The 23,282-nt window shown below is 51.1% G+C and overlaps 1 protein-coding gene across 3 annotated transcripts in view; it reads right to left on the reverse strand.

Annotated features, from left to right (window-relative positions):
* The window catches only part of jmjd1cb (jumonji domain containing 1Cb), an 80,747-nt gene that overhangs the window by 42,214 nt on the left and 15,251 nt on the right, over nt 1–23,282 (reverse strand). For all 3 annotated transcript variants that reach the window (XM_035533798.1, XM_035533797.1, XM_027021677.2), the window contains exon 2: nt 6,392–6,556. In XM_035533798.1, the coding sequence (XP_035389691.1) occupies nt 6,392–6,556 (165 nt within the window). The remainder of the gene's footprint in view (nt 1–6,391; nt 6,557–23,282) is intronic.

Genomic DNA, 23,282 nt, shown 5'->3' on the forward strand with positions numbered 1-23,282 from the left:
AGCCAGACACAAATGTGTACAGCACAACGAAGGCCAAGCTTCCATTAGAGTTCAACGCAAGCACTCGCACTACGCTCCCTGTCCCTAGTGCACACTGCACTGGTGGCGCTCGCAAACACTCGTGGAACTGAAGTGCACATCTACACATCTTCCCGATGTTAAAAAACACAGCAGAATGACCTTAGGAAATGTAGAATCTAAACAGACTTGGGATCAGATCAGAACGTTTGTGCATGTGTGTGTGTGTGTGTGTGTGTGTATATGTGTGTGCAGTAGCAGGTAAAGGCCGTGTCCTGTCATCGGTTTTGTAGAAAGCGTTCTCACTGCGGGAGAGCCTGCCTTCCTCCGTATAAACTCTGACTAAAGTTTGGTAGTTATTCACCCTGCATTCATTACAGATTTTTGGAACAAAATATAGTCTGTCAGAGACTACAGCTGGTCCCACTCCATTTTGTTCACATCATTTGGATTTATTCAAATTTTTAATTTCAGTTTTTTTTGTACGTGTAGTGTTTTTTTTCCCGGGGGGGGGGGGGGGGGGGGGGGGGGGGGGGGGCTAAGATGTCATTGTATGTGTAAGTAAACTGGATGAGTCACTGCAGTTCTATGTAAATGTAATTTTATGATTAGTCATGTATGATGCAACCCTTCCTCTCTCTCTCTCTCTCTCTCTCTCTCTCTCTCTCTCTCTCTCTCTCTCTCTCTCTCTCTCTCTCTCTCTCTCTCTCTCTCTCCTCATGTCTGCCTTTGAAGAACTTCACCTCAGTCACCACCACAACCCGATCAGGTGACCTGACACAGAGAGGAGCCGCCCGGCCTGCAGGATGTCAGCGACTCCAGACATCTGACCAGCATTGCCCCGATGATGTCATATCTGGCATGGAGCTGCAACAGACGCAGTCACATGTGCAAAGTGCCACCCCGTCCCCTCCCCCCACCCTGACACACACACGCACAAACGCACGCGCATGACCACTCCCTTGGTGGGGGGAGCTACAGACGGCTGGGTGGCTCAGACTATGGCTGTGTTCTCTGCCGCGCTGCCCCCAAAGGAGGCGCGCGGGCGTGGTGCTGTGAAACCCGCATTCCCACCGTTCGAGCTCTGCATCCCGATGGTGGCGGGAGCAGGTGGCATCGCCGGCCTCGCACCACCCTCCTGGCCTGCCACAAGGAACATGGGCACATGGAACTGACAGCTCCCCGGCACAGCAGGTGGTATATGAATGTGTGTGTGTGTCCATGTGTGCAGGGACAGAGTGAACCCTGACAGCTACTCTATGACTCAGACATATTTTCCCATCAGCATAGTTAGAGACAGAGAGAGAAGAGGGAGAGAGAGAGAGAGGGAGGCAGAGAAAAGAGAAAGAGAGAGGGTTTGCTGATGTAAGCTTAGGCCTGAGGGAGGCCCTGATCTAAGACTGCCCCTTCCTGTTCCTCTCGGCCAGCTCTTGCCCACTAATGATGTGACGTGGTGACCGTTAAACCACTTGGTCCCAGCTAGCTAGCGGCGAGATCAACAGCACAGCGAAAATATTAACGCACCAGAGCGCCATGTCAGGTTACTGTGAGCAAACTTCATGAAAACAGCGCAGAGGTAAAGCGATGCTCACAATGTAAACAAACGACTCCCTGAGCAAAGCCCGATGTTTATATGGACATATGGCAACAAAATTCTAACAAGATTATAACGAGACTGGGCAGAGGGGCAGAGTGCGGGGGGTGGGACTGAAGCTGGGGGCCCAGAGAAACTCATCCAGACATGCTTGTTGTCATGGCATCAAGTCTGTACATGGTAACAGAATCCACACATGCTCTGATTCGATCTAGACTGTAGTTCACCTGAAGTATCGCCACCTGGTGGCTGTACAGCGTCCCTGGGTGGGCAGTTGTGTCGGGTGGGGGGCAGGAAAGACAAAGAGGCCCCACTTCCCCTGCAAGGCCACTGTGGAGGGAACACAGAGCAGGGAGGTCCTTCATGCAGCGTGACAAAAAGACATGGGGGGGGACACGCCATATTGTGACAGGGGTGGGGGGTGGGGGGGTCGCAGCAAGAGTTCACCATAATACACCCTAGACAAAAAGATTGCGGACACAGACATCAAAAGATGAGAGGACGCAGGAAAAGACGCCGTCCCGCTACCAACTAGCTGAACGAGCGCCAACGTACCAAACAAAACAGCCTGTTTGGGAAAAGCGTTCGGCTTTCAGGAAAATACACTTGGAAAACGTTAACGTACTGCAGCAGGACGCCAGGCCAAACTCAACAGATGTGCTATGGGAGCATGTGCCAGGAATCTAGCTGTGTTACTTCTGATGAGTTCAGCCCCTCCATACGCAACTGACCGTCAACAAGAGGATGGACAAAACACATCGGTCTCTCAGGATCTCTAGGTGTGTACGACAGAGCGGGCAGTCCGTGGGCAGTGGGCGGGCGTAGCACGGCGTGCAGCGTGCCGTGGAGGTTGAGTCAGGAGGATCATGAGAGTGAACCCCTCTCTGCAGGACACAAGGGGTGACCGTGCAAGCTCCGCCCACACGGAGGCAGCGCACCTGACAGGTGAGTAGAAGACCATGCTGAGAGCAACAGCATAGAGAGAGAGAGAGTGCCAGGAATATCCTTGCTCACACAGCCTTGTAGAAGTGTGTGTGCGCATTGTATGAGTGGTGATGGCACGGGTCACCTCTGCCACCACACACATGGAGTCTGGTATTCACTGCACCCATCTATCGAGGGAGAGAGAGAGCGTGCGACTCATCCTGCATACTCCTCCGAGCGTAGCCGCCCACCCACCCCCCAAAACCGCCGTCCCGTCACCCAGAGCTGCTTATGGAATGACAACAAAGGGATCTGCATTCCACAGCCAGGCAGGGGGGCCTCACAGCGCCCCCCGCTGTCCGTGACTGAAGGCCCACCCAGGCCTGAGCCTATTCTGCACATATTGGGGGGTGGGAGTACAATCGGGTGAGTCTTTTGTAATACCGCGCGCGTGATTGTGGGGGGGGGGGGGGGGTTTCAACGCTCCGTGCAGACAGCTGTGGAGAGAGCACGGGCCCAGCGTGGAGGACAAAACACCAGCAATCTGGAGCACAATGAGAGACTGTGAGCGCTGACCAGCGTTTGACCCCCGGCTGGCCACTGGGACCGAGCTGTCCTCCCAGCTACAGCAGGGGTGGGGGCATAGGGGGGATAAACAGACACAGGTCCTGAGGCTCCGCTCACACACTAATCACAGCCTTTCTTGTGGTTTCCAAGGACACCGCTACTCTTGCAGGGATAGATGCAACGATGGTGTATATGTGTGTGTGTTGGGGGAGTTTTAGTGAAATGTATCCAATGAGAAAACGCAGGTCACAGCAGAACAGGGAGAGACAAATAAAAGGCAGCTGTACTAAAGTGATATGGGGCTTGTGTGTGTGTGTGTGTGTGTGTGTGTGTGTGTGTGTGTATGGCGGGGGTGGGGTTCTGACATTTCTCCAAAGGCCCATCTCTGAGCACCCCCCAACCCCCCTCTACCACCTCTGTGCGCGGGGCTCCGGGCTGGGCCGTAAATGCTGTCTGTCTGTGATTGGGACTATTAAGGGGCCAGCTGTGTGTGTGTGTGGGGGGGGGGGTCACCTGTGTTGTCCTCTACCTTCCAGCCACTGTTCACTCTCCCTTTTCCTTTTTCCTCTCTCCCAAAGAAAGACAGAGGGGAAACATCGACAGCCAGGCTGAAAGCCTTCACAGTGTCAAAGGTAGTTGTGCTCGCTGGACCGGTATCACCAGCAGCCCCTGGGGGGAGGAGCAGAACGCGAGTGGCGCGCGGACAGCCCCAGCAACGTGCTCCGACCCCTGGTCCGCCTCGCCGCCTCCAGGGGGCGCTGTGGTTCATTTGTCAGCCTGCTGTGATGGTCTGAGCCTGGCCACTTGTGCCTACGTCGCCAGCAGTAGTGGCAGCACCCAGATAAATGTTCATCATTAGCATGGGGTTGCTGCCCCACCCATCAGAACATTTCTGAAGGCGGTTTGCCGCTGTCCCAGGTTCATTCCGTTCCCCTTCTTTCATTCAGTTCCTGCCATATCCAATGGAAAATGTGATTTTGGTGCGAGCGGATACAAAAGAAAAGGAAAAAAGCATTCCATTCGTTTTCCTGTTTCCTGTCATTCCATGTGATGGTGATCGGGCCGACACGCACACATGTGCGCCTGCACTCACACGCGCACACACACACGCGCACACAGAGCCTTCCATTAAAATCACCCAGGCCAGCTGATGAAAAGAACAGGGTTTGTCACACACTGAAGATTACAGACCGGCACAGTGTCGATCGCTGGCGTAATTCCTGTCTTCCGTGACAGACCCACGCATGCGCCGCATAATCTGATGGTTGCTATGGCGACAGGGCGGGGGACGTGTCCAGCTGAGCTGTGGTGTAGCTCTACGGTGGAGACGCGAGCGGGTGACGGGGGTCGCCGGAGGACGATGCAGCCCATTTACTAGGACACCCGGTGGGCCTGGGGTGTGTGTGTGTGTGTGTGTGTGTGTGTGTGTGTGTGTGTGTGTGTGTGTGTGTGGAGACGAGAGGAGACACCCTGTGGAGCGCTGTGACCTGGTTCAGGAGCAGACGTAAGTGCTGCCGTCACTGAACACAGCCGCCAGCAGGATTTGGGGGGGGGGGGGGGGGGGGAGTGTGTGTGTGTGTGTGTGTGTGTGTGTGTGTGTGTGTGTGTGTGTGTGTGTGTGTGTGTGTGTGTGTGAGAGAGAGAGAGAGTGTGTGAGAGATTGGGGGGGAATTTACATCCATCAGGGGAGAGAAAAGAATGAAAGGAAGGGGTAAAAAAGAGCAGTGCGTTAAGGGAGCCTTTTGCTCCTCCTGAGGGGGTGATATGAGAATAAGGAGGAGGCGAGGGGTGGGGGATGTGGGGGTGGGCAAACAGCAGCTGGGGGGGGGGTGCTACAGCCTGGGGGGCATAAATATCCCGGGCAGGAGGCCAGCAGTGAAAGCTCTTTAATTGGCCCTGAGGAGAGTGACGGGATCCCAGGTCACCGTCCGTCTACAGATCTGCCCCGCAAGAGGCAAGAGATTGGGTTGGGAGGATGGTGCAGAACAACGGTCTGCTTCAGCTGGTTTTGGGGGGGCTGTAGATCAAAGGCCAAAGTGTGCCAGGGCGGAGGGGCGTGATGGCGGTGAGCAAGGCCAACCGCACGGCTGTAAAAATCCGCTTTCTTTTGCAAGAGCGGCCATCAGAGCTGAGAAGAGAGTGAGAGAAAGAGAGGACACAATGGCCTTCCTAAGGCCAGGTGGAGGCACAAACCCCAGTGCTGATTGCTCGGGACTCAGCTGAGGGAGGTAGGGAGATACTGAATCAAACTCTGCTGATCTGAGATCAGCGATCACGGCCCTGCCTCCAGCTCTGCTGATCTGAGATCAGTGATCACGGCCCACCCTCCAGCTCTGCTGATCTGAGATCAGTGATCACGGCCCTGCCTCCAGCTCTGCTGATCTGAGATCAGTAATCATGGCCCTGCCTCCAGCTACTTAAAATAAAGATGTTTAGCCCACGTTCCCGTTGGGCAATGACAGCCTGACAAAGCGTGAGGGGAGTGATTACACGTATTGATAGAGCTCACTCTGAGAGAACGTGTGCTCCGTAGACAGTGCTGAGTGAGGAGAGATAACACAGCCTCATTGTCCACCAGGCTGCTGCCTCGCACGGTAGATAACCATCTCCCTCCAGATAGACAGCACATCAGGGGAAGAGAAAAGATGTGCACAAGCCTCACGACTGGCCGGCGTGGCTAGTAAATTAGTCCGACTGCTAAAAGCCATTACAGAGAGAGACAGAGAGAGAGAGACCGTAGACGTCAAAATCACGAAGGATCCGTTAAGTTTTTTTCGAGGCAAAATATAAAGACAAAAATACCCAAGTCTGCACAATGAGAGGCACATAGCCCAGACACATGTTCTCAGGGGACAGGTGGATGATGACACAGAATGTGCATGTGCGCACACATACACACACCCACACCCCCACACCCACACTTTCTCTTTGAACTCTTATCTCCTGTGCCTGGGCTAGATGGCGCTGTGCTGAATGGCTTTACATTTAAAAACACACACACACACACACACACACACACACACACACACACACACACACACACACACACACACACACAACCCCCCACCTGCACAGCCCATAAAGGTTGAGAAAATGACAAATAAAATTTTTTTGGTCCGACATGATTTGCTCATCTAACAGAGCCTGAAACTTCCAAAACACAGCAACAACAACAACAACAACAACAACAGGTCGTCCCTTCTCTCCCATGCGCGGGGATATCAGAAGGGACGTAGTCAAGCATCCGGCCGGAACAGCGCAGGTTGGGGGGTTGGGGGCGGGACTCACCAGGGCGGGCCACTGGGTGGGCTTGGTGCGGACGCCCTGCGGCTGCAAGCACTCCTTCCGCCGGGCCCACACGAGCTGCTGCTCCAGCAGGAACACCTGGAAGTCCTCGTAGACCTTTACCCACTCACGCTTCTCCCACTCCAGGTCATCGAACTCCACGTACACCTGGCGAGAGAGAGAGCAGGATGAGGGAGAGGTTAACTGGTTGAGACGTCACCATGCTTTTAGGCATGGCTGCAAGTTTTAGCGCCGAATTGTTAAAAGTGCCTTTTTTTCCCCACAGGTTGTTGGTTTTGTTGTTTTTAGTGTTCCAGAGAGCAGAAGGGAGGGGAGTGTTTGTTTAAGTCAAGGCATCTGAGTCTAGTTTACAAAGTTGGCACCAATTTGCGGGGTTTCAGGGAATTCACCATCTCTCACAGACCTGAGCTCTGGCGCCTCTGGGGTTCTCCCAGCAAAATTCAAAGGACACAGACAGACAGACAGACAGAAAGACAGACAGAGATGGCGCGTTCCTGTAGAGTGAATCATGACTTTCGGGAGAGCTCACATGCTTGTTTGGAACTGGACGAACGCGGAGCCTTTCATGAGGGAGAAATGGGGCGCGAGTTCCCAGCAACGACGCTGCCATTCTTTGCCCCAGCTGCAAAACCCCCAGTTGTAATTGCCCCCACACAGACAAAAGGCATCAGTCGTTAACTGAGATGCACAACACAAAAGCTATTTGCAGTCAAAGACTTCAGGAAGCCGACGAGAACTAAAACCGAGCAACATGTCCTGAGAGACAAAGAGTCCTGAGAGACAACAACAACAAAAACACATCATCCCGAGAGACAACAACGAGTCCCGAGAGACAACAACGAGTCCCGACAGTCCCACCCCAGTAGCTTTTCTTTGTTGGCCATGTTTAGTTTAAGTAATGAAAGAGGTTGGGGTCTTAAACTGCTGACAAACCACGCCCAGACGGGCCCCACCCAGACGTGGCCCGCCCCGGGCCACTCCAGGCCACGGCACAGACCACATGACCGGCCAGGGAGAGACGCTGGCAGGTGCCCGCGGTCAGCCCCACCTTTACATAGCAGTCACACACCTCTGATCTGTTTGTTTACATGCAACACACCACACAACAAACAAAAGTACAGCCATGAAACAAGAACGCAGACGAACATTATTCTGATTAAAAGTCACCAGGGTTGTTAGTGTTTCCTAGACAAATGTTGTGTCCTACCTGACCTCTGCCTGACCTCTGTCCGTCAGCTGCGCGTGAAAAGGACGTCAGACACACAGACACAGTGAGCAGCTACACGGATCCACATCTACAGCAAAGACCACAGAGCCCAGTCAGTCAGAGGACCAGGCTGTCTCTTCTCTTACTACCAATAAAGAAGGCAATCTAAAAATAAATAACAAAATTCTGTGTGTGTGTGTGTGTGTGTGTGTGTGTGTGTGTGTGTGTGTGTGTGTGTGTGTGTGTGTGTGAGTGTGTGAGAGAGAGAGAGAGAGAGAGAGAGAGAGAGAGAGAGAGAGAGAGAGAGAGTGAGAGTGTGTGTGCGTGTATTATTCACTGACAGATACGGCCAGCCTATCAGCACAGGGGAGGTACTGTGGCACAACCCACAGTCGCAGGGCCCACAGTCGCAGGGCCCACAGTCGCAGGGCCCACAGTCGCAGGGCCCACAGTCGCAGGGCCCACAGTCGCAGGGCCCACCCAAGCATGCTGGAGGCGTGGTAGCTCACGCCACATCGACAAACAGACGGCCATTGCATAACATGGACTCCAACCAAAACTGATTCTCTGAGCCTGCTGTGTTTTTAATCACTCCGACAGCATTTTGGAGCCTCCCCCTCACTTGTGTGTGTATGTGTGTGTCAGTGTGAGAGAGGGGAACAGGTGAGGCAGAGACCTGTCAGGACAGATGTCAGCCAGACCCCCTCTCCGTCTGGCGGACTGTGCCTCTCCGTCTCTTCTTCACCGTCCTCATGTTCCTTCTCTCCACTTAACCATTGCAGCTCTGACCTCCCCTCTCCACCTTGGCCTCCTCCGTCCCTGCGCTGTCCTCCTGCACACTCTCCCTCTCTCTCATTCTTGCACTGACTGCTCTCCGCGCCCCTGATCGCCCCTCCCCTCCCCAACTTTCCTAACCCCCTCACTCCTCATCTCACCGTCATGCAGAACGCCCTCGGCCCCAACCCCCAAACCTCCTCCTCCTCCTCCTCCTCCTCCAAAAAAAAAAAAAAAAAAAAAAAAAAAAAAAAAAAGACAAGTGGTTTCTGTAGATGGGGGTGGGCATTGGTGTGATGTGTTTTTGCCACGCCTACATTTAGGCACAGCACCAGGTGTCCAGGTCCTGGCACCGCACCCATGCCAGCTGAGAGTCCTGGTCTGCTGGGAACCTGAAGATCCAAATGCATTTCTAGGGGGTTACACACAGACACATGCTGGGGGGGGCTATCTGTGCAGGGTACAAGCTAGAAAAAAAAAAAAAAGAGCAAAGAGAGGGAGGGAAGGTGGAGGGCGTGTCGGAGCGCCACTCTCCTCTGGGGAGTGGCAGGAGTACAGTACGGGACAGATGGTGTAGTCCTGCCCCATTCAGTGGGGGTGGGAGCTTGGCAAACTGAAATGTCGATCTGGACTAATCTGACTACGAACCAAGATGCAGAAATGATTTCAAGGTCAATGTGTACAGGTAGCGCAGGCTCTGAGGTCTAGTCAAACACGCGGCAGCCAGCGATGCCCCTAGAGGAGACACAGGCAGGCACGCACGCACATACACACACACACACACACAAAGTAGTACTTACGATAAAGCAGGCATATCATGGCCTCTTTAGCGAGTAACATGTCTAACGCGTCAGGTTCTCCTGCCTTATTTTGCGAGGTAAACCGTGTCAGCTGCGGGACTATCAACAGATCTCAGGGCTGGCGGAGCTCCCGGTGACAGTCAGAGACCGGCAGGTTCCGCAGGGACTGACCGGAGCGCACACAAATGCTCGCTGGCGTCACCCATCTCAGGGGCATGCAAAAGCTGACGTCTCAGAAAGGGGGCAGAGCGACAGAATTGGAGCAACAAGGCCGGGACGAAATGCCGATCAGGATCCCCACCAGCTTTATCGGGCACGGCATGACCTCGGCTAACCTCTGATGCGGAGTCATGACCCCTCGCTCAGAAACAGGCTGTTCAAGAGGGTCACGACTGAGGATGATGCAGCAGAAGGGGGGGGGAAACGCTTGTGCCCTTGGCATGAGCTCGCAGATGGATGCTGCCAGACTCTCACGGTAAAGCTGGTACATGGTGGCACGACGCCAACATGTAGTAGGGAACATGTGCACACACACAGCCTGGCACATATTTCTCCTAGAGCGTTCCCTCTGTCTAGGAGATAGAACGACCCTGGGCAGATCCACACCAGAGCTTCGTCCGGACGGCCAAAGGGGAGTGGTCCGAAGGGAGTGGTCTGCTCCCGCCGGTGCAGACGCTCCCTGGGAATGGCCTGGCTGGAATATGCTGGCTTCCTCCACACTGCCATGATATGTGAAGAAATCCCAGAAAAAGCCAAAAACTCCTACGGAAAATGCTGGGACTGGGAGCTCAAAGCACTCTAATAACTACAGGCTGCTGCTGCTAAATATCAGTGTTGGTAAACAAATCCACAAATATAAGACCAATATGAAACAAACACAAGAGGTGGTCATACCTGTCTAGAAAACACTAAGACCAAAACCTACCATGGATACATGACAGTGCCACATTAATAGTGCTACAGATACAGTAATAGTGCCACAGTGATATGCTAGATTAATAGTGCCATAGCTATAGTAGTAGTGCAACTTGGAGGCATTTCATCTGAAAGGTCTAACAAACTGGCTTAAATTCCCAAGAACATGAGCATGTGCAGGTCGTGGTCTGGTCTGAGAGAGGACAGCACACATGCTGTCTCCTCCATTCAGGTGAGTTTAATTAAGTGTGTGCACGCAGGCTCAGAGCACATGGACAGAGCGTGTAGAGGCAGTGTTCACGCAGCCATGACAACAAGTGTGCAGGCGCTACGATACGGAAGAGCCGGTTGCTATGCAACTAACAGCACACATGCCATCCAGCTACTCGCACACACATGCTGTCCTCTTTCGCGCTATTCTTCTTCTCTTCGTCTCTCTCCCTGTCTCTCTCTCTCACGCTCTATGAAAATGAGAATATCTCCAGGAAATCAAGCTGTGCATATTTTTTTCCTTTCTTTCAAAAGAAATGTGGAGGCAGAAACGTGGAGGTGGGCGGTGGTGGCCTGTGCTGCTACACCTCCAACTGCCCCCCTACCCCCTCCGCCACCACCGCCACCACCCTCCTAACAGCTGCTAAAGAGAAGGGCACCGTGCCAGACGCCACTGGGCTCTACGTATAGTGTCTCATTATAGGACGGAGAAGCCGCAGTCTGCTTTCCTTTAAATTAACATCACTGTTAGTACGCGGCAGGATGAAGTTGCCCTTTATCTCCCACACCCGGGCAATTAAATCTGACCTTATATCAAGGAACAGCCTTCATGTTTTGAACAGAAGGTACATTTCACACACCAAGCGGAATATTAATATTAATTCATTTTCTGATGAACTATCAGGCAGACGATCGGGAAATTGAGGCCTTTTTAGAAAAAAGGCTTTTGGAAAAAGGTACGCAGTTGTACATGACATTTATTTTGACTTTTTTTCCACCAGCTTTGTCCCATTTCTGTCCTCCTGGTTTGGCCGATATCTGCTGTCTGTGCTGTGAGGGAGGGAAGGCTGACACTGGGAGGACGCTGCCCCTTCAGCCAACGCCAACATGTAGGTGCCCACGATTAGCGAGTGTCATGGTGAGTTACAGGGCAGAGTAATGCTCTCCCTCCCATCCTGAGGACAGAGCCAATCTGTGCACTTGGACTCTGTGGCATCACTCAGGGTCACTCACATAAACACACACGACAGGGTTATAACTGTGTGACTGTGTCCATTTCAGTAAATATTTACATTTCTCACTGAAAACAAGATCATGTCCATTTTTGATCTGTGAAAATACAGAAAACAAAAAGGTTCATTTATTTTCTTAAGCGCATTAATAAATTGCGCCCTTAACTGCAGTTATCAGACTCTAATGTAGCTGCGTGTTGCCTTCAGGGTTGATCTTTATAAAGAGACATTAAAACCAGTGTGAGTGGCGTGTGGAGCAGAAGCGTGGCTGAACGTACAAAGCGCCTTCATCTCCGTTACCATCTTCTAAAAACAGACCATATCTGCACCAATCCAACACCATCAAACACGGGCATATTTCAGAACCAACACCCTTCTTAATGTCTATCACTATAAACTAAAACAGAGAGAGAAAGAGCACCCAAGCGTGTAAACCCACGCCCCATGTGACCCACAGAATTATTCCCACTTAGAGCTCATGTTGGATAAAGTCTAAGAGTTCAGAAGACTGTCAGGACCCAACAGCTGTGGGATGTGTTGTGCGGTTGGACAGTCAAGATCTTAAAATAAACATAACGTGCAGATTAATTGCACCCGTCTCCCAGGTGTGACACAATTCTGTAAAATAGTCTTAGTAGAACTAAAGAAAAATCAAATAACATCTTTAGACAGATATTTCAATCTTCATTCATAAAGCATAATATTCTTCTTCTTATTATTATTAACAACATTTATATAGCACCTTTCTCAAAGTCAAGGACACATACACATGGACTGCTGTTATAGTCGGTTTTGATCAAATTAAGCAATGCAACATTTCCAAAACTATACAATCTCAGGACATTCCCAAACATAGGGAAGTTCCAGGAGAGGTGACATTACATATGTGACAGTAATAAGTGGCTGGAGTTTCATTCAAGGTATGGTGTATGCTCTTTGGATAACCTTAAAATGAACTATCTGGCATGATAAACTTTTAGAAGTTATCCTGAGATTACAGTCAGCATCCCAATCTGCATTGTAATTCAAAACCAAGAGTTCCTGTTTCCACAATGGAATAATGTGAAATGTTTCCTTACACATTCCCTTATGCCATAGCACAGGAAGGGGGAAGAGGTTTGAGCCACTTCAGTACTGGGTGGGCCGACACTGTGGAGGTTACTGTGTTCTACAAGCCCCTGTGCTCAGAGACCATAAGTGTAGCCAGCCTCACCCTCCTCCACACCCAAGATGAACCATTACAATAAACGTGGGTCCCCATCCAGCCTATCAAAGGGGTTTTCCTACATCGAGGGAGATCGTGGCACAATGGATAGAAAACACAGTTACAGCATGTAGTGCACGAAATCATTGAGGCACGTTATCAGACGCAAGGCAGCCTTCAACAAAAACCAGTCTGGTCTTCCCTAATGGAGGGACGTGTAGCAGTTTCCAAACCACAGGGCAAGTACCTTAGCAAATGTTTTTACAACACTTCACATAGGGGAGACATATCTGTACCAGGAACGTTCCAGTGGATCCTTCCCTTTCTGTAATTACACAAATGTTTTGGTGTCTATGAAAGATACCAGATTTGATTGCAAAAGCTGTATAGGCCTAACATCAAGATGACTGAAGAGAATGACACCTTAGTATCTCTCATCTTAAACAGTGACCAAACAACCGAATAATACCAAACACAGCACCAACAGAGCGCACTGAAATGATTCTGTAGCTGTGTCAAAACCTTCCTTTGTTGATACGCGACTAATCCACCCAGGAGGTCCAGGTCAGCACACACAACCCCCAGATTAACTGGCAGGAAACTGACCTTTCACATCTTACCAAAGTTATACACAAGACACATTCTAAAGAACGCAACTGTGTGCCCTGTGTGTCAGCTGACACAATCCTAAATGCTAGCATAACTGAACGCATAACTGAAGGTATTTTAATAATCTGTAATCTTTTGATCACTAACAGAAGAGGAAAGTGTGTGGAGGTAACTAGCTGTAGCATGCAGAACAACTTGTACATGTTGACTGCAGGTTCATTGGGTCACTGGCGATCCCAGTACTGGGGACACAGGCCTTTGGGTCGAATATTTTGTTTTGCTGCTGTAACTGAACAGAAGCACGTGATCCGTGTTGTTTCCTCAATGCCATCACATGCTCAATGTGTGCACTGGATCTCTATGTCTCAGATGTTCAAAGACAGGAGCCAGTTGGGGAGAGCCACTCATCCAAAGACTTCCACATCCTGACGAGACCAACCAAGGCTACATTTTTCTTCTGATTCCCATCTTCCTGGTCCGTGGCATTTTGTCTTCATAGCTCTGCAACTTTCCTTTCAGTCTCCTGAAGCGGAGCTGTAAGATTTTTCCGCAGCCTCATCAGCCTTCCGTACATTGATGTGAATATCGCACACAGCCGGGGTCAGAGCTGAGGTCAGCGCTTTGTGCTGCAGAGTAACCATATCCACTGCACCATTCTGCCTCTCTGAGGCTTAGACTACTGCACGGAGCTCTTTACAGATGGATGAATCCTTGAATTTATTCAGAGTGTACGCCCCCCCCATCTTGCATTTCTCCATGAAGCCTGAAGTACTCGTCTTTAGGTCTTTTTTTTTTTTCGATTCTACCTTAAATATAAAATTAAATAAAAATATACCATCGCCACTGATGGGTCACGTAATTTAACATTGATGTGTGCTCTTACTGAAGGAACATTTGTCAGATGAGTCTTGGCAAGGATCACTAGCAGGAAACACAGTCAGCTTTGGGGGATGTTTTGGGCCTGACACTGGCCTGTTCTGCTCACGTGGAATCGTTTGTATGTGTGTGTGTCAGGGTGATTGTCATTCCCACACACAGAGCTGGCCCGAGTTAGCGTGTAGCACTGCTGCCCGGGGACAATCTGCCCGTGACTGAAGGCAGCACGGCTACCCTGACTGGCTGGGCTCAGGCTGACACGGTCCAATCACGGAGGACCAGGTGCCGTTAACTCTCGCACCCTCCACACTTCCCCAGCATTGCTAAATCTGCCTTTCAAATCACCAGAGCAGAGAGAGAGAGAGAGAGAGAGAGAGAAAGAGAGAGAGAGAGAGAAAGAGGAGAGGGAAAGAAAGAGAGATCTGTTTTTTTCCTTCCTTTTCATCAGATTAGCATTAAAGAAATCCTCTTTTACAGTGCAGGTAGTGAGGACGAGAGACACCCACACGCTCTCTCTCACTCTTCTTACAGGCTTTGTCTCTCTGCCAAGTGGAGACTATAGGGAGGAAGTGGGAGGTGATGATGAAATGAGATGTTAATGTCACTCAGATCATTTGTGACATGCAGCCGAAGACCGAGCACCCCAACACCCCATATACACCCACACCCACGTGAGGTCTGGTGACAAACAGGCGGAAGGAGAAGCACGTACAGGCAGAGCGCGACCCTGTGACGTGTGTGTGAATATCAGTGTTCTCGTTTTCCCTGCTTGTCATGAGTTGTCACATCTTCAAAACATCTGCCTGCCTCAAACACACACACACACACACACACACACACACACACACACACACACACACAGGTCTGATAGTATGTGCTATTCAAAGCCCAGAGGGCCTTCTTTCATTTTTTTAATCACTTGCTGTTTCTCATCAATGACGGTGCTGGTTGCTCCTGTGTTTTACTGACTAATACACACACAAACACTACTATGCTCCTCAGAAACCTAAATAATGCTACACTCCTCAACACCCTTAAACACTGCTACACTCCTCAACACACCCTTTCCTCATGCATCGTTGGAGGTGACTGGCAGTTTCAACCATGCTCACACAATATGACAGACTGGTATGACTTCAGCCGGAGGATCCCACCACACACTGCGCCTGGCGTTCTGCAGCAGGCTCAAAGAGAACCACGGGGACCACCGCCACCAGAGAAACCAAAAAAATAAGAACAGGACACATCAGGCCATGTGGCAGTGGTCAAGGAGCGGTGTGGGTCAGGCAGGCCTGCCTGTCATGGCACACAGGACACACTGCATTCTGGGTTGGGTTTTTATCTGTTAATACCTATAACACGTCACCCATAAACAGTCCTGGCTGATTATGAAGGGGGTGTTGTGAGCGTGAGAGGCTGAGCTTGGCTGAGAAAATTCTGGAGGAGCTGAGGGGGCCTGTGGTGTCCAGGAGGAGCTGTGTTGTGACAGTCCCCTCACACGGGGCACTGCCTCTCAGCCCCAATGACAAGGCGGCAAACCATGGAAATGAAGAAGAGTGGGCGCAGAGTGAGCGAGAGAGCGATCTGTGCCTTTCCCTGACACATGGATTAAAACAATGCCTTTGTTTACCCACACTTTAATGGAGCCCGCCACATGCATGTGCGCACACACACACACAGATTCTTCAGTGCTATGCTCAGCTGGAGACAGGGCAGTGTGGGGCAGCCACTGTCAGCACACACGTGAGAAAAATGGTGCCTTCAGGCTCGCACACATATGCACGCACGCACGCACACATGCACGACCATCATGCAGGTTATCACTGTAACCTGAGCAGGACAAAAACATGTGTAGTGCCTGCTTCATTAAGGTAAACACAAACCCACAGTGTGGATGCAGTGTTGAGATTACACACAGAGGTGCCATTTCAGACAGTCCCCAGGCCCTCTGCCTAAGACCACACTACAAAGTGGCCCGGGTGCACAGTGGCACTGGGACTGGCTCATTGTACACTGAAACCATTCATGTGCGGAGTTTAGGAGACCTGTCAGAAAGGGAACAGAGAAAGAAAACAAGAGAGAGAAAAGGAAAGAGAGACACACACCATGTGCAACATGTGTTGGAAGCTTGGGAGGGCAGAGGTATTTATGGATGCAGAGTGCAATCAGAGACCAGGTGGGTGAGAGGGAGAGAGAGAGAGGAGAACGGGAGAAAGGGATCTACAGAAATAGCCCAATGAAAGAATGACCCAGTAGGTAAGTAATTGCTCAAACTGTGTGTGTGTGTGTGTGTGTGTGTGTGTGTGTGTGTAAGAGAGAGAAAAGAATGTTCATGACTTTCCCTTTGCACTGATGTGTCTGACATGTGCGCCCATGAGAAGCCGCTCCTCCCCGCATTGTGCTCGTGCTCGACCGCTGCCAAGGCGACGGGGATTTCCGCTCAGGCTCCAGATCAAGCTGTCCACACGCTGGTGCATGCTGATGACCTCACCGCTGATCAGAACAAACAAAGTTGTTGCGTGAGTTGCATGAGCTGGGCTCTCTGTGCCCAGACTCGCAAACAACCAGGACACGCGTTAAAGGGCCTAAGAGAGCTCCGAACAAACGTGGAAGCATCCAAAACACTGGGGGACAACAGAAATATTACACCTCCCAAAAAAACACTAAAGGATTCTTAAGAAAGTACAAAAGGGGACAAAACTTTTTTTTTTTTTACATTGGCAACATTAACCTTGGCAAAACATTACAGAGCACTAGAACTAAACTAGCCCAGTAAACTCGGATCATAAATGCCACAAGTGATCTAACCACAATGGAAGATCACAGACCGAGTACAGCAACAAAGCCCCTGATCCTAAGTGTTATTCCCAATGGCCACGACAGGTCGGGCGGTGATCCCAACCTGATCCCGCACTGATCCCTCGCTTCTCTTTCCTTGCTATCAGCCTAATATGTTCATCTGGTACACACAGGACGAGGGCACGTGCACACCCGCACCTGCTGGTACACAGGACGAGGGCACGTGCACGCCCGCACCTGTTGGTACACACAGGACGAGGGCACGTGCACGCCCCCACCTGCTGGTACACACATGACGAGAGCACGTGCACGACCGCACCTGCTGCTACACACAGGACAAGGGCACGTGCACGCCCATTTCCTCCTTCCAGCTCGTAGTTCTACCTAAAGAATCCTTCTTCCAAGTTGACATCCCTCAGCGGCTCCTGGAGTCTCAGTGGCGTAATGGAGCGCCACGATCTTGTCTGTTCAGAGGTTACTGCCTAATATCAGCACTCCAAACCCTCATCAAGATTACTGTCCCACTTGTCATCTTATTACTAAAACTCAGCAGTCCGTAGGCAAATGCAGTGTGTCTTTGCGGAGGAAGTGATGTGTGCGTGTACACCAGCCTGCGGTTGGTCAGAAAGTGACAGGGAAAAGACCTGCACAGCCCAGATAAGTCTGTTCACACTGAGTGGCAGCAGCTGCACTGGATTACTCAGCAATTTACAAATGTGTGTGCACGCACATGAGGGAAGGTACAGGGGCTAAAGTTCCACATTACATGCATTTTAAGTCATGAGTGGGTCAGTGCAGTGGGGGAGGGGTGATTAATAAAAACCCAATTAAAGATCACGTCTGCAGCAGCACGGAGGTGTTGAAGATGTACGCGTCCTTCAGGAAAAGCAGCCCCAGACCACCCCAGCAGCTGCAATCTCAATGCCTCATGGGTCCTGGTCCCCACAAGACCACCATGGAGTGCTGGAGGCAGGGGTCACTGCTTAATGTCAGGTGTGAGAAATATGGGACAGAGAGGGCATGTTGGGATGAGGGCTCGCACACATACAGCAAACTAACGTCACAACGATAAGAGATAGCAGAAAATGTCATCCCCCCTTGACCTCTGCCAAAACCATTGTGTCCAAAATTACATTTTGAATCAAGATTCAAAAACATCATGACCAAAAAAGAAGCAGTAGCGGAAAGAGCTCGCTGACATTACTGGCCTTGTTTTCGTTTTCTCATAGAGTGGCAGCCAGATTCCCGCCCATTCCGCCACTGCCTGAATTAGAGGAATTCCGAGAGAAATGTTGGGATGAGGGGAGGGAACTGGGGAACAGCTGTATTTGGGGTGTGGAGCAGACAAGTGTGCCGCAGTGAGAGTCTCCCCAGGCTAAGACGAGGCCAGTAAGAGGACGCAGTTAAGTGGTGGGTGCGGAGACGTCACAGGACCCCTGGCGTGGTGAGCGCTAACAAATCCCTCTCCTCGCCTTCATTAAGTCACGCTGCTGTGTTTGGAAGAGAGATTCTTTGTTTTGGGACTGTTTTATTTTTTTACCTTCATAAGAAAATCATTGAGTGAAGTTTAATAGGATTGACTGGAGTAGGAGAGATGGAGGGGGGGGACATTCAGAGACAGACGGAGATGAGGAGAAGAGAAGACATTCTTGCGGATCCAATTAAATACTTTTTCGTTCAACCTCTGGAGCCATGTCATTCCCAAAAGGCAGTACTCTGCTTGCCTGGCGATGAGACACACCAATTAACTCCCACACACACACACACACACACACACACACACACACACACACGTATACACGTACACGTGACTGCAGCTTCTGGTGCTATTAAAATCACACACAGGGAGATGTAAAAGGGAGCCGGTCCATCTTCCCTCTGACGTCTGACGCCATTTAACAAAACAGTTAGGCTAACGTGATTAAAGTACTTCAGTGCCTTCGTCCATAGAGAGCCTGCTGTGAGTCCGCATGCCTGCCGTTGGCACGGCTGCATGCTGGTTACTATGTTGGAAGCGTGGTATCTAGGCAGGGATGCAGGTTTCTGGGCGGCATGCACGGAATACCAATGACAGGCGCATGGCCCTGGAGGAGAGAGGAGGCGTATTCACCACCACCGGGCCATCCTCGGAATTCCAATGTGAGATAGGGGAAGAGAGTTGGGAAGCAGAGAAGGCGAGGGAGGGAGAGAGAGAGCAGAAAGCAAAATAAAAAAGGGAAAGGAGAGCAAAAAATGGAGAGACTCTCACCTCATGAGAGGTACATGTAAACGAACGCAGACATGCCAGAGAAGGCAGAGGTGCGGGCAGACCAATGCATCCGGAGCGGGGCACAGATCAGCCGGCGCCCGGCGTGGCGCTGGGGAACAGCTACGACAGACACGCTTCACAGTGTCACATTAAAGAGCCACAGGAAATGCACGCAGTGCATGTCTACGGCAGGCTCTCTATTGTGTGTAATCACACCGTGCATGGTGCAGACAGACTGAGAGTGAGGAATTGCAGCGAGAGAGAGGAGGGGGTTATTTAAAAAAAAAAAAACACCAAATGAATAACAGCCACCTAATGTCCTCTGGCAGTAACACAGCTCAATGTTTTGAGCTCTCAGCTGACAAACATCCAGACTCCCCCACGCGGGGCTCAGGGGAGGGGGGCCTGAGCGACCTGCCCCAACGCGACCCTCCGCATACAGACAACTCACAGAGTATTTCATTAAGGAAATCTATATTGTTAATTAGTGCCAGACCCGATCCATATGGGCTGCCTCTGTATGCACCGGCTAAGGAGTCACTGTCGGAAAAGCCAGCCCAGCCCTAGTGGTCCCTCTCCTTGTGTTTGTTTGTTTGTTTGTTTGTTTGTGTGTGTGTGCGTCTGTCTGTGTCTGTCTGTGTTTTACCTTCCTGGTAAAACTGTGTTTTGTAAAGCAAATGTCCAGAGAGTGAGTGAGAGCAGAGAGCTGAAGAAAATGTTAAGTGACAGCTTTAGGAATCATCCATTTCCCCATCAAGGACAGACTTGTCAACCCATTTAGGAGCATGAGAGAGAGAGAGAGAGAGAGAGAGAACACCACGAGAAGCCACTGTGTGTCCTGAATCCCTCTCTTCCTCTCCACCAATGGGAGAGTCAACATGGATGTCTATGCCCTGGGGCTAGTGCAGCATCTCCAAAAATAACCCATGTTTCTGGAGACTTCCGCTCATGCGAGAGTGCCAGAGACAGCTCCTGTTATAATGACATCTCTGTAGACTTCCTTACCGAGCCCTTCTCTATGCATGGTTCTGGGCAAATTAGCATTAGGCCATTAGGATGCACAAAAAAAAAAAAAAAAAAAAGCACCCAAAATTAAACCCCCAGCACAGATAATGACTTCTGGTTTATAATCTCCAGGAAGAGTGAAACACAAAGGATTGAAATTGTATCTTCACGATACCCAGTCAGACGGAACAAGACAGAGCTCCTTATCTGTAGAATCCCTCTTTTTTTGTTTTCTTTTTTATTTCATGAACAAAGTTCTAAAAACAGCAACCCTCATATCTACAGATAATCTAGCCACTGGAATCTGGGGCATGCACTGCATGGGAAATTCCTCCTCTCACAACCGCAGCGTTTGTGTCTTCGCTCATAGGCCACCAGCCGACCCTCGGCCTGACGTGAAGCTCTCTCCTCACAGGAAGCTCGCGGGAAGGTGGCCGTTACCATGGCGGGCTGACAAGGGCAGAGCTTAAACATCTTGGGTGGTCCGCCACGGGAACAGACACAGGGATGCTGGACACGAGACCCTGGACATTGCAGGGTGATGGAGCTCCACGCCACTACAGGATGCAGATAGCTCATGACTGCTTGGGCGAAGAGGCAGAGCCAGTGCACAGGCCACACCCCTGCATTATTTTTTAGGGGCCTCCTGTACATCTCACCAGCAGTCACGGCACACGTGTGCTTCAGAGAGGAGGGGTTAAGTGCAAGAGAAATAGACTCTGACAGAGACAGAGACAGAGAGAGAGAGACATCAGCAGAGGGTTGCTGCTGCTGTTGTAATTATCATCATCATTAGTAGCACCTCTGCAGTTCTTCCCTCCTGATACATGCAACACTGATGCATTTCCTAACTCACAGCCTCTAACAGAAATAATGTGCTTGATAATGGCAATGTACTGACAGAAAGAGACAGACAGACAGACAGACAGAGAGAGCAAGAGAATTAAATATTTCTGCAGGGCACAGCAGGGCATGGCGGCGCCTGTCCTCCCCCCCCCACACCAGCTGCAGATGGGTGGGTCTGGTGGTGTAATCTGGACGAGACACTGTGTGTGATCACCCTGGTTTACAAGCTGGGCTTTAGCGTGGCACCAGGAGATACGACTGAGCACTGCAGCCATGGTGGAGACACCTGTAACTCGTGAGCCCTGCCAGGCGCTCGGCCTTTACAATTAACTATTACATTGACTTACCAACGAGACCGTCACACCACAGGCAGTGTTTTGTGTTTATCGCACATTTATTGTGTCATCGTAGTGTATGTTAATGATTTAGTGTTATGAATTAGTTATGCGTTTTTGGTGTTTGGCTGTGACTTATCATTTCGAACATCCTTTTTTTAGAGACTAATAAAGTACAGTCATCGTCTTACAGCCGTCGTCGTGGCTGCGTCTTGTAGCAGTGCTGTCTTGCGTCTTACAGCATCTCCTAGCAGTGCCGTCCTGCGACTTCTTGGGAAGGCGAGTAGCAGTGTATTTGTCTGCCACCGCGCAGCCAAGGGAGAGGCACGGGGGCGCAGGGCAGACACAGGGCAGACACAGGGCCCACCAGGGCGTCTGTGTCTCGCCACCACGTGCTGGAGGAGCCCGGAGGGGCTTTGCTCATTCTGGAAGCCTGAAGTGGAGGAGCAGGAGGAGGGCGGTGGGGGTGGGGCAGGTTTCAGTGCAGGGCCGTGTGATTTAATTCCCCAGTGCAGGTTCTTCTCCTTGGCCCTCCGCCTCGAGCGCGGCGAGGATGCTGGCGCCCTCTGACCTTCACCCCGCGAGCACACCAGAGAATTTATGACGGATCGCTTTTCTCTTCCCTCGCCACCCCTCCCCCTCCAGCCAGGGAGGAGAGTGGAGGGTCTCCGGCCTGGACCTGCTCAGCCCTGGCTGTCACGTAGCAGGACGAGCTTCTGATATGGCATTAAATAGGATGAAAAATGCACCGTCATCGTCCAAGAGTGACCTTGAGTTTAAAACAGAGAAGAGAAGAAAAAAGGCTTTTTTTTTTTTTTGCTCTCTGGGGAGGGTGCATGCTATGATTTTCCACACAGTGTGAACAAAGAGGACCTCTGTTTCTCACAACACACATGCTTGGCAGAGGACTGTATTAGGTTAGTGTTGCTTTAAGCACATGGTGCATTTTTCAGGCGCCTTCCAGTGTTTGGTTCAAAGCCGAGGCTGAAGACAGATGAGGCCCCTGACAGCCGTGCTTCATTACCCAACAGGCTGGTACAAGCGGAGGGGTGCGGCCGGGCCCTGCCCCCACTCCCCCCCACCATCCACACTGCCTGTCCGTACACACCACAGGAACGCCAGAGCATGCACTGATTTCCAGGAGCCACAACCCCCCCCACACACACACACACGGGCCTCCCCCCTCCTTTACTGGATGCCATCAGGAACCTGGGAAGGCAGAATCCAGGATGGCCAAGGTGGCTCGGGGTAACCAAGGAAATGTGACACACTCGGGCCTCCACCAAGGGAGATGCCACGGTATGATCGAAGCACGGGAGGAGGTGGTAACCTGGAGCGATGCAGAACAGCTGCGGATTCAGCCTCCAGGGCAACCTCTGTCTGTCAAGACTCTATGGAGCGACTCCTCATTCAGCACCAGAACCGAACAGCAAACCCCACTGCTCCAGCTGTGCTCCACGGATGGCAGCTGACAACATTCCTGTTATCCAGAAACCTGACCAGACACAGACTGCCCCCTGGTGCAGTCTGCTTGATTTGTGGACATTTGTTCGGACCACGAGGTCGCATGCCTTGCTGGGAGGAAGCTTGTGGGATAACGCGTGGAGAGAATGACACTTTTTTTTTTTGTTTGTTTTGTTTTCGACTTTTCCCCTCCCCCAACAGGTCTAGGGCGAGGACATGCCCAGAAACCCCGCCCTTTAACCCGGGACGGGAGCTGGTTTTTCTAGCCGGAGTGGGAGAACACAGCGCTGACTGATGGTCTCCCGCAGGGCTAGCAAGCGACCGGCGGGAACCAGCCACTATAATTAAGATGATTTATTCCCATAAACACTCGCTCCGCTGAGCGGCTGAATAATAGCCAGATCCAGCGCGCAGAGACACAGCTAGCATGTGGCGCGCGGATTACAGCAGGCTTCCAATACACCGAGCTGTTTATGTCCGAGTCGGAAGTGGGCAAACACTTTATTTCATCGCATTATGTGTAAATGAAAGGATCAATAACGAGATTTCAGCGGGAGCCAGCACACGT

Source organism: Electrophorus electricus, chromosome 14 (genome assembly GCF_013358815.1).
Source record: "Electrophorus electricus isolate fEleEle1 chromosome 14, fEleEle1.pri, whole genome shotgun sequence".
Taxonomy (NCBI): domain Eukaryota; kingdom Metazoa; phylum Chordata; class Actinopteri; order Gymnotiformes; family Gymnotidae; genus Electrophorus; species Electrophorus electricus.